The 12,867-nt window shown below is 38.3% G+C and overlaps 1 protein-coding gene across 1 annotated transcript; it reads left to right on the top strand.

Moving 5' to 3' along the window:
- The first annotated feature begins 1,325 nt into the window (after window positions 1–1,325).
- Window positions 1,326–4,555, top strand: LOC141587241 (mitogen-activated protein kinase 4-like). Its single transcript, XM_074408692.1, has 6 exons — window positions 1,326–1,786; window positions 2,860–2,989; window positions 3,142–3,279; window positions 3,375–3,707; window positions 3,825–4,008; window positions 4,095–4,555. Exons 1-6 carry the CDS (start codon window positions 1,614–1,616, stop codon window positions 4,265–4,267), a joined length of 1,131 nt encoding a protein of 376 aa, XP_074264793.1. The 5' UTR covers window positions 1,326–1,613; the 3' UTR covers window positions 4,268–4,555.
- The last annotated feature ends 8,312 nt before the right edge of the window (window positions 4,556–12,867 follow it).

Below are 12,867 nucleotides of genomic sequence, written 5' to 3' on the forward strand. Positions count from 1 at the left end.
AACCCAATCAAAATTGATCGATACGCCTAAATCTGACCGTTTTGAATGACTCGGCCCATACACATGCCACACTTGAATAGAAGACTTGAATTTGATCTGCAACTCAAAGTGCATCAACCCCATCTAATTCAACCCAAATGTTTAATGCTAAACAACGTTTATTAGAGCATCTCCAGTGGACAGCTACAATGCATTGTAGCTTAATTTTGCAACTCGGTTTTCTAAGCTATTTGGCTCTCCAACTACATACCGCTCCAATGGTTGGCTACAATACTTTGTCGCTTTATGGGTCCTACAATAAAATTTCCTCCAATGAAAATTTTTACTTTTTCTTTACTTTTTATTTTTTAAAACCAAGCTACATGCTTGGTAGAGCTACAATGCTCAAAAGCTACATCAATTATTCCCTACTCCAATGGTAAGCTACTTGCTTGCAATTTTATAAATATTACAAACAAGTCCCTAAAGCAAACCATTGGAGATGCTCTTATTATCTCTAAATAAATAAAAAAAAACATATGCGAAAATGACTTAAACAAAATGACTTAAACACGAAATAACCAAAACGACTCGATTCAACCCAAAAATGACACAATCTTAATAAACCTGGCCGCCACCCAATTCAATTAACTCGCTTACTACGTAGATGCACCTATCCAACTAATCTAACTATGGCCAATCTTAGTTCTTCCACAACCAAAATGATCAATTTTGATACCCTTCAAAGAATAGGATCCCCTAAAAGGCTAGCCCAAATTCTCATTTAAGATGGATAATATCCTTTTTAAGTTTAAGACGAGTCAAATAAGTACCACTTTTATAGATAAAAACATAAACAAAAAACTTGTCTTATTCATGCAAGTGGTGTGTATTTACCCTGTTTTAATCTTAAGAGTCAGTTAACAATACTCTGTTTTACCTATCAGTTTTCTAAAATAACTCTCTTTTATAATTTTTTTTTTAAAAATTATTCCCATAAGATGCATTTTTGTCAAAATTTACTCCAAACTCCAATTAAGTCACTTATTCCGTTTATTTCTGCACTTACAACGTTTCTGGCTTAGCCAATTTATACTTTGAAAGGTATAACAATTGATAATAAGCATAAAAACAGATGGAATAAGTCAACTAATTTGAAGTTTTGAAACAATTTTTGAGAAAAATGCATTTTAAAGGGGAGTAATTTAAAAAAATTATAAAAGCGAGTTATTTCAGAAAACTAGTATGCAAAAGAGCGTAATCATCTTGAACCAAGGCCTAGATTTTGATTTTTGAGTAACACGGAGAGAAAAAAGCTAAACGCGTGGCACAAAAGCCCGTGAAAAGCAGTCGATTTTGAGTTCACGGAAATTCCAAAAAAGAAGACAGCTCTTTGTTTCTAAATTTTGCTTCTCAAAATGAGAAAATTTAAAAGGGCAAAGAGGCGCTTAACCTGTGTTTCCTTTATTATTTTCTAGTTGCAAAAATCACAGTTTTCACAACCAAATATCAAAAGAAAAAAACAACTTCCCATATTATTAACTCTTTAGATACTTGACAAACCCATATTATCAATCTAACAAAATCAAACATTTAAAAAGATTCATTGCATACAAAAAAAGAGGCCAAAAAAAATGGATTGTTTTGAGGCATTGCATTCAACGGGAGATGGAGAGAAAATAAAAGGAGTGTTAACACATGGAGGAAGGTACGTGCAATACAATGTGCACGGCAGTTTATTTGAGGTTTCTTCCAAATATGCCCCTCCTATTCGCCCCATTGGTCGCGGTGCTTCTGGCCTCGTCTGGTATTTCCTCCTATTTCTTTCTTTCTTTCTTTCTTTTTGGTTGCGAGGTGTTTACTTATAGACCTGTCAAAATTTACCCGACTCAATCTAACCCACAAGGCAACAAGGCCATATTGGAAAGATATCCATAACATTCAGTGGCGGAGCTAGGGACTAGTAGGGTGCTTGTGCCATGCACAATGAAAAAATTGAAAATTTATAAACTAAGACAATTGTCGAGTAAGACGGTCTCGACTCTTAACTGTAGTATTGTTTATTTACACTGTTTAGTGAGTTTGTTTTTTCATTCAGTAGGCTGCCTTACATTTTGTTTATTGGACCGTTCAGTTACAAACTAACATGAATGTTATATAAGTATACAGCAATAGACATTCAGGTCGGTTTAATTTGGGTTGTAGGTCAACTTGTATACTATGTTTGAGTGGAGGTCGAGTCATTTGAGTTATGTCAGTTTCACTTGGTCTATTGAAAACCTTGTTTTTTTTAGACCTGCCTAACACGTATCACATAAGGTTTACAACAGATCATTTTGAACTGGGTTCATTTAGATTTATTTCAGACTTGTTTTAATCCAAGTTTAGACAAATCATTTTAGTTTATATTAAGTATAGATTGAGTTAAATTCGAATTACATTTTATTTTAGATCAGTACGTCTGGGTTATTAAACTACTCGTAAGTAATATTGACATATCTGTGTGAAGAAACATTGACTATTTATGTTAAATTAAAATTCACTCACTTACTTTCCTATGAATATATGAAATATTTGAGGTTCCATAAATTTGGGACATCTCAAGGTTAAGGCCAAATCAATTATAAGGTCGATTAGAGTCGATTTTTTGCATCTTGTAGTATTGGTTCAAGTTTAGTTCGATTAGAGTCGATTTGGGTGTCAGGCTGTTGTAACAGTGTATTGATCTGGGAATTTTTAGTTGCTTTCTCGACTCCGGTTCTATTTTGCTAGTACTGCCTTCGTCCCAACATTGTTGACCTTTTTTATACGGAGTATCTTCTAAGCACATTTTGATCAAAATTGTTAACAAGGAATAATGGTGTTAATTTGTATACTCAGTGCTGCTGTAAACTCTGAGACACACCAGGAGGTAGCTATCAAGAAAATTGGCAATGCATTCGACAATATCGTTGATGCAAAAAGGACACTGAGGGAGATCAAACTTCTTCGCCATATGAACCATGAAAATGTGAGCCTCATTTCTTCATATAATAACTGCGGCCTTTTTCTGCATTCTTCTTGTTTGTTTTGCAGTCGTTGCACTTTCGGCTGTCCAGATGACTCTTGGAGTGATTGTATTCATATCAGAATTCCTTCAGTTATTCTTGGTTTTTATTGCAGATTATTGCCATTAAGGATATCATAAGACCACCAAAGAAGGAAGCTTTCAATGATGTATACATCGTTTATGAATTGATGGACACTGATCTTCATCAGATAATCCGCTCTAATCAACCTTTAACTGATGACCATTGTCAGGTTTGTCATTTCTCATCCATGCGACTATATGCCCTTTTAACTTGAGACCATTTTTAAGAGACTCTTTTGAAAATGATATGTTTTGAATCTTGCAGTACTTCTTATATCAGCTTTTACGGGGACTAAAGTATGTGCACTCGGCAAAGGTCTTGCACCGTGATCTAAAGCCTAGCAATTTGCTGCTAAATGCAAACTGTGACCTCAAGATTGGTGACTTTGGCTTGGCTCGTACCACCACTGAAACCGATTTCATGACTGAATATGTTGTAACTCGCTGGTATCGAGCCCCTGAATTGCTCCTGAACTGCTCTGAATACACTGCTGCTATCGATGTTTGGTCCGTTGGATGCATTTTTGGTGAAATGATGACAAGAGAACCCCTCTTCCCGGGCAAAGATTATGTTCACCAGCTCAGGCTAATCACTGAGGTACGAATTATTGGGTAAAACCGTAAAATAGTGTGTGTGAGACGGTCTGGTTTGGGAATTTGTATTGAACTTGTTTCGGTAAAGAGTCTGACATAGATTTTATGTTGGGTACAAAAGCTAATAGGTTCACCAGATGAAACCAGCTTAGGATTCCTGAGAAGTAACCATGCCAGGAGGTATGTCAAACAACTCCCAAAGTACCCGAAGCAGCAATTCTCGGCAAGGTTTCCTAACATGACCCCAGATGCCACTGATTTACTTGAAAAAATGCTACTCTTTGATCCCAACAAACGTATAACAGGTACGAAATACGTTCACTGGTTTACTTGGATTATGCATTCGTCTGTTGATTAATCCTCTTTGTATGAAATGAAACTCAATTTACAGTGGACGAGGCTCTTTGCCACCCGTACTTATCTTCTCTCCATGACATCAACGATGAGCCTGCCTGCCCGACACCTTTCCTTGTAGATTTCGAGCAGTCATCCTTGACCGAAGAGATTGTCAAAGAGCTTATTTGGAAGGAATCGGTCAAGTTCAACCCAGACCCGTCTCATTAAGTGGAATGACCCGACAAATTGCTTCTACAAACCGATAATTCATTCCAGATTCCAGATTGGTCAAATGAAGTTGGATCATGTATTTAACTTGGGTTATTGTTCGTTGAAGGAAATAGGAGAATAAGTGAAATGGGAATTATATAGCTAGGATTTTGGGTTATGTAATAACCATAATCTCTATATAGAATATTTACAATGAGTTATTTTCTTCTATTTTGTATAATTTGTGCCATACCGTTTTACTCTGTATAATTTATATATTTATATAAACCTGTACACTTGTTGATCTGTGCTTGCATTATTCAATTTTCTCATGCTGCTACTTCTTCTACAAGATTTCACATATTGACTGCAGAGTGTTCGTCTTAAACAAGAACAACCAAGTGAACCAACAGATTTGAGATAACAGTTTAACAGACTGTGGCTTGTTCGATTTTGCAGTAAGACAACAATACAGAATTGACAATTTTTGTTACTTGTAATAAAATTGTGAAGGTTAGACTAAAATAGAGATTGCAGCTGAAATAAGATGCAAATTAAGAACAACAAGCAATACAATGATTTTGAATTGGTTCGGTACATACACTACAGACCTATGTTAAATATTTATCTTATTGGTTTGTTTAAGTAACCTATTCCGACTACATAAACCCCTGATTGTGCTTAAGACTCGAAAGTACTCCGTTTTCAAAGTGATGTTCTAATCACAAATGAACTGAAAAAACAAAGTTTAAGATCTAACAATGAGATCAAAGAACATAAGACAAAACGGCGGTAGCACTGACTATGATTATCATTGAAGACTTTTACTTTAATTTTTGCATAAAGAAAATCAAATAAAATAAAGTTCAGAAAATTTGAAGTTCTTAAATGTTGTTCTTGGGAATGTAAGAAAATTTTCTATTTGAAGATGCTTTTGGGTGGTTTGCGCCATTTTTTTGGATGAAACTTATCTGATCCGAATCGAATTCAACTTATAGGATTCGAATCGAATCGAACTTAACTTATAGGATCGAATCAACTTATTGGATCTCGAATCGAATCAACTTATAGGATCGAATCAATCGAATCAACTTATAGGATCTCGAATCGAACTTAAATTAAGTGAGGTATAGGATCTCGAATCAACTTATAGTATTCGAATCAATCAATCAACTTATAGGATTCGAATCGAACTTATAAGATCGAATCGAATCAACTTATAGGATCTCGAATCGAATCAACTTATAGAATCGAATCGAACTTATAGGATCGAATCGAATCAATCAACTTATAGGATCTGAAGTGAACTTATATTAAGTGACTTTAAGTCCAAAAGAACAGGGCCTTAACCTAAGATGTTTATGGTTGTTTTAGGTTAAAATATGTAATCAGTTAATAATTAAAAAAATTATTTGGTTTGAGTTAGATAAACCAAATGTAGGTTATTCTTTGTTGTGCGGAAGCGTGAATACCTCGTGTTGTTGGGCCTCTGCTGCACCGGTGTCCACAACTCATAATAGTACGATATTGTCCGCTTTGGGCCAAGCCCCTCACGGATTTACTCTTGGGCTCCTTCCAAAAAGGCCTCATACTATTATATTTTGTAGACACTTATAAAGATGAGCTTCCATCTTTATTCTACCGATGTGGGACATGAGTTTGCACCCTAACAATCCTACCCTCAAACCAAGGACCATCATCTTGACTCGGACCTTGACCTCTACGGAGAATTTCCCATACCATACAACCCCAACCTCTAGACACTCGCATCACCAAGTCTTGATAACCTCCCCTTAAACGACACTACATGTGTCTCACGGGGCTTGTGCTACACTTGCGTACCAAACTCCTCTGCATCCAATATACCACATCGCCGGGTCGCTGACGATCTCCTCTTGGACGGCCTGCCGTCTCAACGCCGTGAAACCATGTCGCTTCTCGCGAACATATTAGCTCTCCCTCGAGCTATAGGAGTTCCACGTCTTATTGTGTACGTCTACCTTCAAGTCTTGGCCCGATGAATCTCTGTGTCTAGCTCGAGTTCAACCTTGGGCTCTGATACCACTTGTTGGGAAATTTACGCCAAATTACCCACACGCAACGGAAGCACAATCGACAATATAAAACCAAAAGTAGATAACTGTAAACAACAATAAGACGAGACAGAAAAATAGGGTAAATACCCAGGGCAAAACCCTCCAAATTCGGAGGTAAAACTTACAGCCAATCGAGTAATCCACTATAATAATAGTACCACTACAGTCCGCCGTCCCGAATAATACACCAATTCGGAACCACAATGATTTAGGAAAAACCAAATTTAAACCCTAGAACAATTGACAAATTCCACCAACTGACTAGTAAGATGGTCTAGATTAAACCACCTAAATAATGTGTAAATCCGTATACAAGACCGTATACAAAGAACTATACTGACCTCGATTAACTGAACCCGAGATAAGAATCTCGACCACAAAATCACCTTGCTCCTGCCACCCAACCACACACTAGCCCAAGACAAGCACCGTCTTGTGTCAAACCGTGTGTAAGAAGATCCAAGAAAACAGACCCGTTTCTTGTTAGAAAATATGGCACCAATTGAGTGCACGCTCAAATCAACCTGCAAGTGTATATTTTTTTTTTTTTTTTTTTTTTGATGACGAGGAGGTTGGATCCTCCCCGGATACAGGACCCCACCCTGCTAGGCGCCTGTACCATGTGAGTTCTTTCCCGCGGGGAATATTCCCTCTCCGGGCGTCAGGTCCCCAGGAAAGTGTTCATCTAGGGAATCGAACCCAGGACCTCGCAATTTCTCCTTAGGAGGCTTTGAGGTCACCCTGGAATTCCACTAGACTCACACATCTTGGGTTGCAAGTGTATATTTTGTGTGTGCTGTGTACACTTATTTTCGTGTGCGCTCTGCCAAAGAAGGAATTCATCCTTTTTATCTAAACTACCAGCCAATTAAGTGGCTTCTAACCTACACCAATGTAGGGCCAAGCCCACTTAAACAAAACAAGCACCTTACGTTTTTATTTCCGTAAGACAAAGTTCTAATGAGAACTTTTACAATTTGGGCTGGACACAAAGATTGGGTCACAACCCAACAAATCTCCCCCTCCAGCCCAAGGGTAACCGAGGAATTAACCATTGACCTTCCGTACTTACCAATTGCACACCCGAGTTAGTATCCTCACCCTAACTCACAACCACGGCCAATGCACCGTGTACAGCCGTACAACTTAGCAGCATCACTTGAATTTGGAGAGGAGTCTCTCCTCCTCACTCTTACCACCCTTGCCCCCGTCTGCAACTTGGAAACTAACATGTCGACGCCTTTCGTTTTTCCAGCCAACATGTGAGCTCTTCAGACGGTATAACCCACGATGCAACTCCCCCTTCATAAGGACCATTGAACCCTTAGTCACCTTCACCAGTCCCCCATAAGCTTTGAACCCATAACCTTGAGAGTCTAATTGACTAAGCGAAATTAGATTCCGTCTCAACTTTGGAGCATAAGCAACCCGATCCAAAGTGTGCATGATGTGGAACGATGTCGTCACTCATCCAATCAAACACATTTATAATACTCAACATACAACTAGCTAGTGGTAAGTCGAGGTCGATCCATGGGACGGTGTGCTTTGGGTTCTAAGTCTATCTATCTTAATTTATGCTAGTGTCACGATTTGTTTGGGTTTGTAGTTGTGTCTAGACTAATGCAAACAATAAGATAAAACAAGCAATAAAAGAAGGATGTAAACAAATGATTAAAAGTGCTAGGATATCATGGGGTCATGGGGGATTCATGGTGTTGATCATACAAACATGTTCATAAAGTTGCAAGCAATTAATGTTGTGGAGAAACCGAGTTGGGTTATATCTTACGGTTCTTAGGAAGAGTTGGGTCCCGGAGCCGAATCGATTAGATTGTACAACACCTACAAGTCGACTTACTTTCCTCCTAATCAACTTCTATGCATGGTCTAACAAGACTCGAGTTGGTTTATATCTTACGAGTCAAGTTGAGTAGATAATAGATGGTAAAAATGCAAGGATTCATAGGCTTAGCATTTCATCAAACATAACATGTGCATAAAGTTGACATCACAACAAGCAAGCAATTTAATTATGAAAACATATTAGATTAAGCATGAATCAATCCCATGTTGGTTTCCCTAATTACCCACTAATCCTAGCTAAGAGACTACTCACTCATTATCAAGTTTAGCATGTTAACAACGTTGTCAATCATATTAACAAGGTAAAACATGATGAACAAGTAAGAAAGATTTACAATAATTAAAACAAGGATTAAGAGGATTATACCTATGGAGATTCCAAATAATAATGCAAGAATAAAAGAAGAAACTTGATGATTGATTGGAAGGGTTGTCAATCCTCCAATAATAACCCAATAATCTTCAATTACCCAATAATAAACTTGAATAATAAACTTGAACAATAATTAAGGAGAGATTAATGTGTAATTTGTGGAAATATTAAAGAGTAATCTATTCTAATCTACTCCTAATCTAATCTAAAGAAGGATTTTCTACCTAAAAACAACATGCTTGATTAATTACAAAGATGGGGTATTTATAGTGGAAATTAGGTGGATGCATTAGGGTTAACTAAGGGCTAAACTAGTAATTACACTTTTTAAGTTTGAGCAAGGAGACTCCGGTATTTTTCGAAGGAAGGGAGTCTTTCATTGAAGCTTGAAGGACGAAATTATCTTTGTAAAGGAATCCGGGCGGATTAGAGTCGGGACGGCCGGATTTGGCCGGTGCAATCCGAGCGGATTCAGGAGAGGGACGCTCGGATTGTTGAGGGGGAATCCGAGCGGATTCCAAGGAGGGACGCTCGGATTGTACCAAGGGAATCCGAGCGGATTGGGAGCAATCCGAGCGGATTGTAGCAGGGGACGAGCGTCTTCAGCGTAAGACGCGCGGATTGTCGTGACTGACTTCTTTGTTTGAGCTCGGATTGTAAAACGGACGTCATTTTCTCATCCAGACTCCTATTGGAGTGATTCAAAAGCCTAGATCGCTTATTTTTTCGACGCCGTTCCATCTAGCATATTTTCAAAGCCAAAGGAGAAACCCTTGGTTCGCGTTCCGAGCAATTTTCTTCATGAATGGCTTCCTTGCTTTTCCTCCTTGCTTTAAACCTTATGACCCTTCTTTATACTCTTTATTCCTACATCATTGGTCATCATTCTTGCCTCCTCTTCATACTAGTCCATCTAATATCATCAATAAGCTTCCAAATATGCACGAAAGACGGGAATTTCCGCCTTATTATCTCCTTTTCTACAAAACATATGAAATGCGATAGAAAAGCAAATAGGAAGGTTTTGACGGATAAAATGGCCATGAAATGCTATAATAGTATGCAAAATAGGCTCAATTAGGGGACTAAATGTGCGCTAATTATGGTCACATCAAATATCCCCAAACCGAACCTTTACTCGCCCCGAGTAAAGAGGTGACTAAAACTAGACCTTTATTTAAACTAACCTAATAACATAGCCGATATGAGACAATTAGCGGGTCTCACTCCGCCCCTTCAACTCACAACAAGACAACCACGAGGTAGGATGCCTTCTTGTAAGGCAAGGTGGGTCTTGCCAAAATGGCAACACATCCAATCATTAAGCACACAAAATCAAATAATGGATGCATCTACAAAAGAATAGCCACTTTCCTCATCTAAGTTGCGGAAATTATCTACAAGGGAAGCAATTCAAGGGTACACAATCCTTCATAGATGCAATTTGTTCAAACTACTAAGCCTAGAAGGATACCAATAAATCACCTCCAAGTTGTGTCAAGCTAGGGTACCTTTGTCCTCAATCGTTAAATGCTTTTGTCAAGAGTAGACTCCCTATGGTGTTAGAAACACTGGAGGATCGCGGAATTCCCCCTCTTGCCTAGACAAGAAGAAGGGTCGTCCCCTCTCTACCATGCACAAAAATGGATAAGATGGAAAAGGGATTGATAGTATTTGAGTTTCATTTTGGGAGTTTGCTTTCATTGTTGTTTTTCCCCCCAATTTCTTGTGGCGTATAACATTTGAGAACACTTTCTTGCCATTTCTTTTGATTTTTTGGCATTTCAATACTTGACAACTTTCAACTTTTTGCATTTTCTTTTGAACATTTTCAAAGTCACCCCAATTAGTAACGAGGGTGCCTTGTATTTGAAGCTTAGGAGTTCTATTTTTGCTATTCTTTTCATTTGATGCATTTTTGCAAACTTTCTTTCACTTTTCATTTCATTGAACTCAAATTGATTTCTTTTTGTGCCCATTCCCTTTGATGACAAAAATGTGGTAGAACATGGACGATGGATGGATGCATGGTTTCAAGGGTCACCTTGGAATAAACGGTAGCCAAGGAGTTATCACACCACAAGGTACTCTTGACTAGGCCTTAATCCATGGGTCAAAGGATACTAGCAGGACACATCCTAGGGTGTTTTACAAGTATTCTAACAAGCAAAGTCTTAAGAATAAAAAGCATCTACTAGGGCCTATATACACTAGTCAAGCTTCCCAAGTAGACGGTTTCGCAAAATTTTTCTAACATGCAACTACATGCCATGATGCAACTAACATATAAACATCCTAATGCAAATGATTCTACCAACTAATATGACATATAATCTAAATCCAAGTCCTAAGTTCACATTGTTTATACCACATCAATCAAAATAAAGCCACATAGTCATTAACATAAAGAGGAAAAAGGAGATTGGAAAGATCATACCATGCGGTCTTCAATATCCTCATGTCTCGGATGTGGCGTAGTCAATCAATGTGAAAAAGGATGGACAAACACAATATATACAAAACAATATATACAAACCTATACTACAAAGGAAATGAACATGTTTTTGATTTTTTCAATTTTTTCAAATTTTTATGGTTTGTGTTTTAATGAAATTAAAAGACATATTTTTGTGATTTTTCGAAATTTTTCAATTTTTATGCATTTTTGGAATATAAATTCCCATCCCCCACTTTATTTTGGACATTGTCCTCAATGTACATGTATGAGTGGGGATAAAAAGGAAAACATGTTTTTGAATTTTTTGATTTTTTGAAATAAAGTACAAATGCAATGATATGATATGAATGAATGCATGCTCTAACTAAATGCAATTCTATATGACATATATAACAAGCGAATGCAATCTAAACTATACTATATGATGCATGATAAATGCTTAAGTCACCTATGATCAAACCTCCCCAAACCGATTTAAACACTATTTCTAGTGTAGAAAAGAATAGGATTGTTCATTAGTGACTATGCATGAATTCTAGTCTACATGCAATTATCTATATGAATCATGTGAAATATATTACAATGCAAACTAATGTAAATGGACTAACTAATGCAAATGCAATATGAAATATAATACACATGCAAGCTAAATGCTATACTAAATGCAATGTAAATATAAAAGAGAGAGGGAGAGATGGGTATCATACAAATGGAAGTGGTGAATTAGGCCTCTTTCACTCGTCATCCTCATCTTGGTCGTAGCCATAACCATGAGAGCTTCCGGCTTGATCATGTCCCGGTGCTTGGCCCCAATATCCTCCTTGGTCAAAATCTCCTCCTTGACCCGAGTACCCTCCACCTTGGCTAGAATGCCCTCCATCGCCGCGACTCCAAGTTTGGTCCCCATAATTTGGGAACAAGAGCTCCGGTTGTGCCCAAGAGGGCTTAGGACCATTGGGGTCAATATACCCTTGTTGAGCCATGTTATAGTATTGGGGGTAGAGGGCTAAGTAGTTGTCTTCCCTCCCTTTATGCACCCCAAGGTCCACTCTATTCATGAGTGCCATCAAATCATTAATACCCGGGGTATTGGGGATTGCCGGTTGGAAAGGGGTATGCGGAATAGGGTAAGGTGGGATAGGGACGTAGGAAGGTGGGCGCATTTGTATGCCCGGCCCTCCACGAGGTGGTTGACGGTGTGGCTCTTCCCTTTGAGGGGGATTTTCAAGAATTTGGATATCAAGGAGGTAACTTGGTGGAGGAGAGTATGGACTCAATCTTGGGTCAATGCCCGGTATCTTCCATCCTTCAAGGATCATCGAAGTGCAACCCTTGGTGTACCATTCCACACTCCCATCTTGAGTGTAGTTGCACCATCGGTGACTATAGAAGATGGTGTGCTCATCAATCAAAGTCCTCCCTTCAAGAGGAATATAGGCCCCTCGGGCATTGAACCCGGGACAAAGGTGTTTAGCCAAAATTGTAATTAGACCTCCCATCACGAAGGTCTTAAGTTGAGACGTCCCTTGAGCAAAGTCATGGAACCTAGTGAGTATCTCAAGTGGCGTATTGAAGTTATAACGCCTCACCGCTCGAACATTCAAATAAGACTCAAGAAAAGTTAAGTCGATGAGAGTACACCGATCTTGCTCGTACCTTCCATTGATGCACCCGGCTACAAAGCGTTCGGTGAATCGAATCACCGGATGTTGGATAGCAAATGTATAGCAACGCTTTATATTGGTAAAGTCCCTCCCGGAGATAGCTTTCCAAAGAAAATCCACATTAAAATTATCGGGCTTTTCGGTATAGGCGGTGGGTACTT

The sequence above is a fragment of the Silene latifolia genome, chromosome 6, assembly GCF_048544455.1.
Source record: "Silene latifolia isolate original U9 population chromosome 6, ASM4854445v1, whole genome shotgun sequence".
Lineage (NCBI taxonomy): Eukaryota > Viridiplantae > Streptophyta > Magnoliopsida > Caryophyllales > Caryophyllaceae > Silene > Silene latifolia.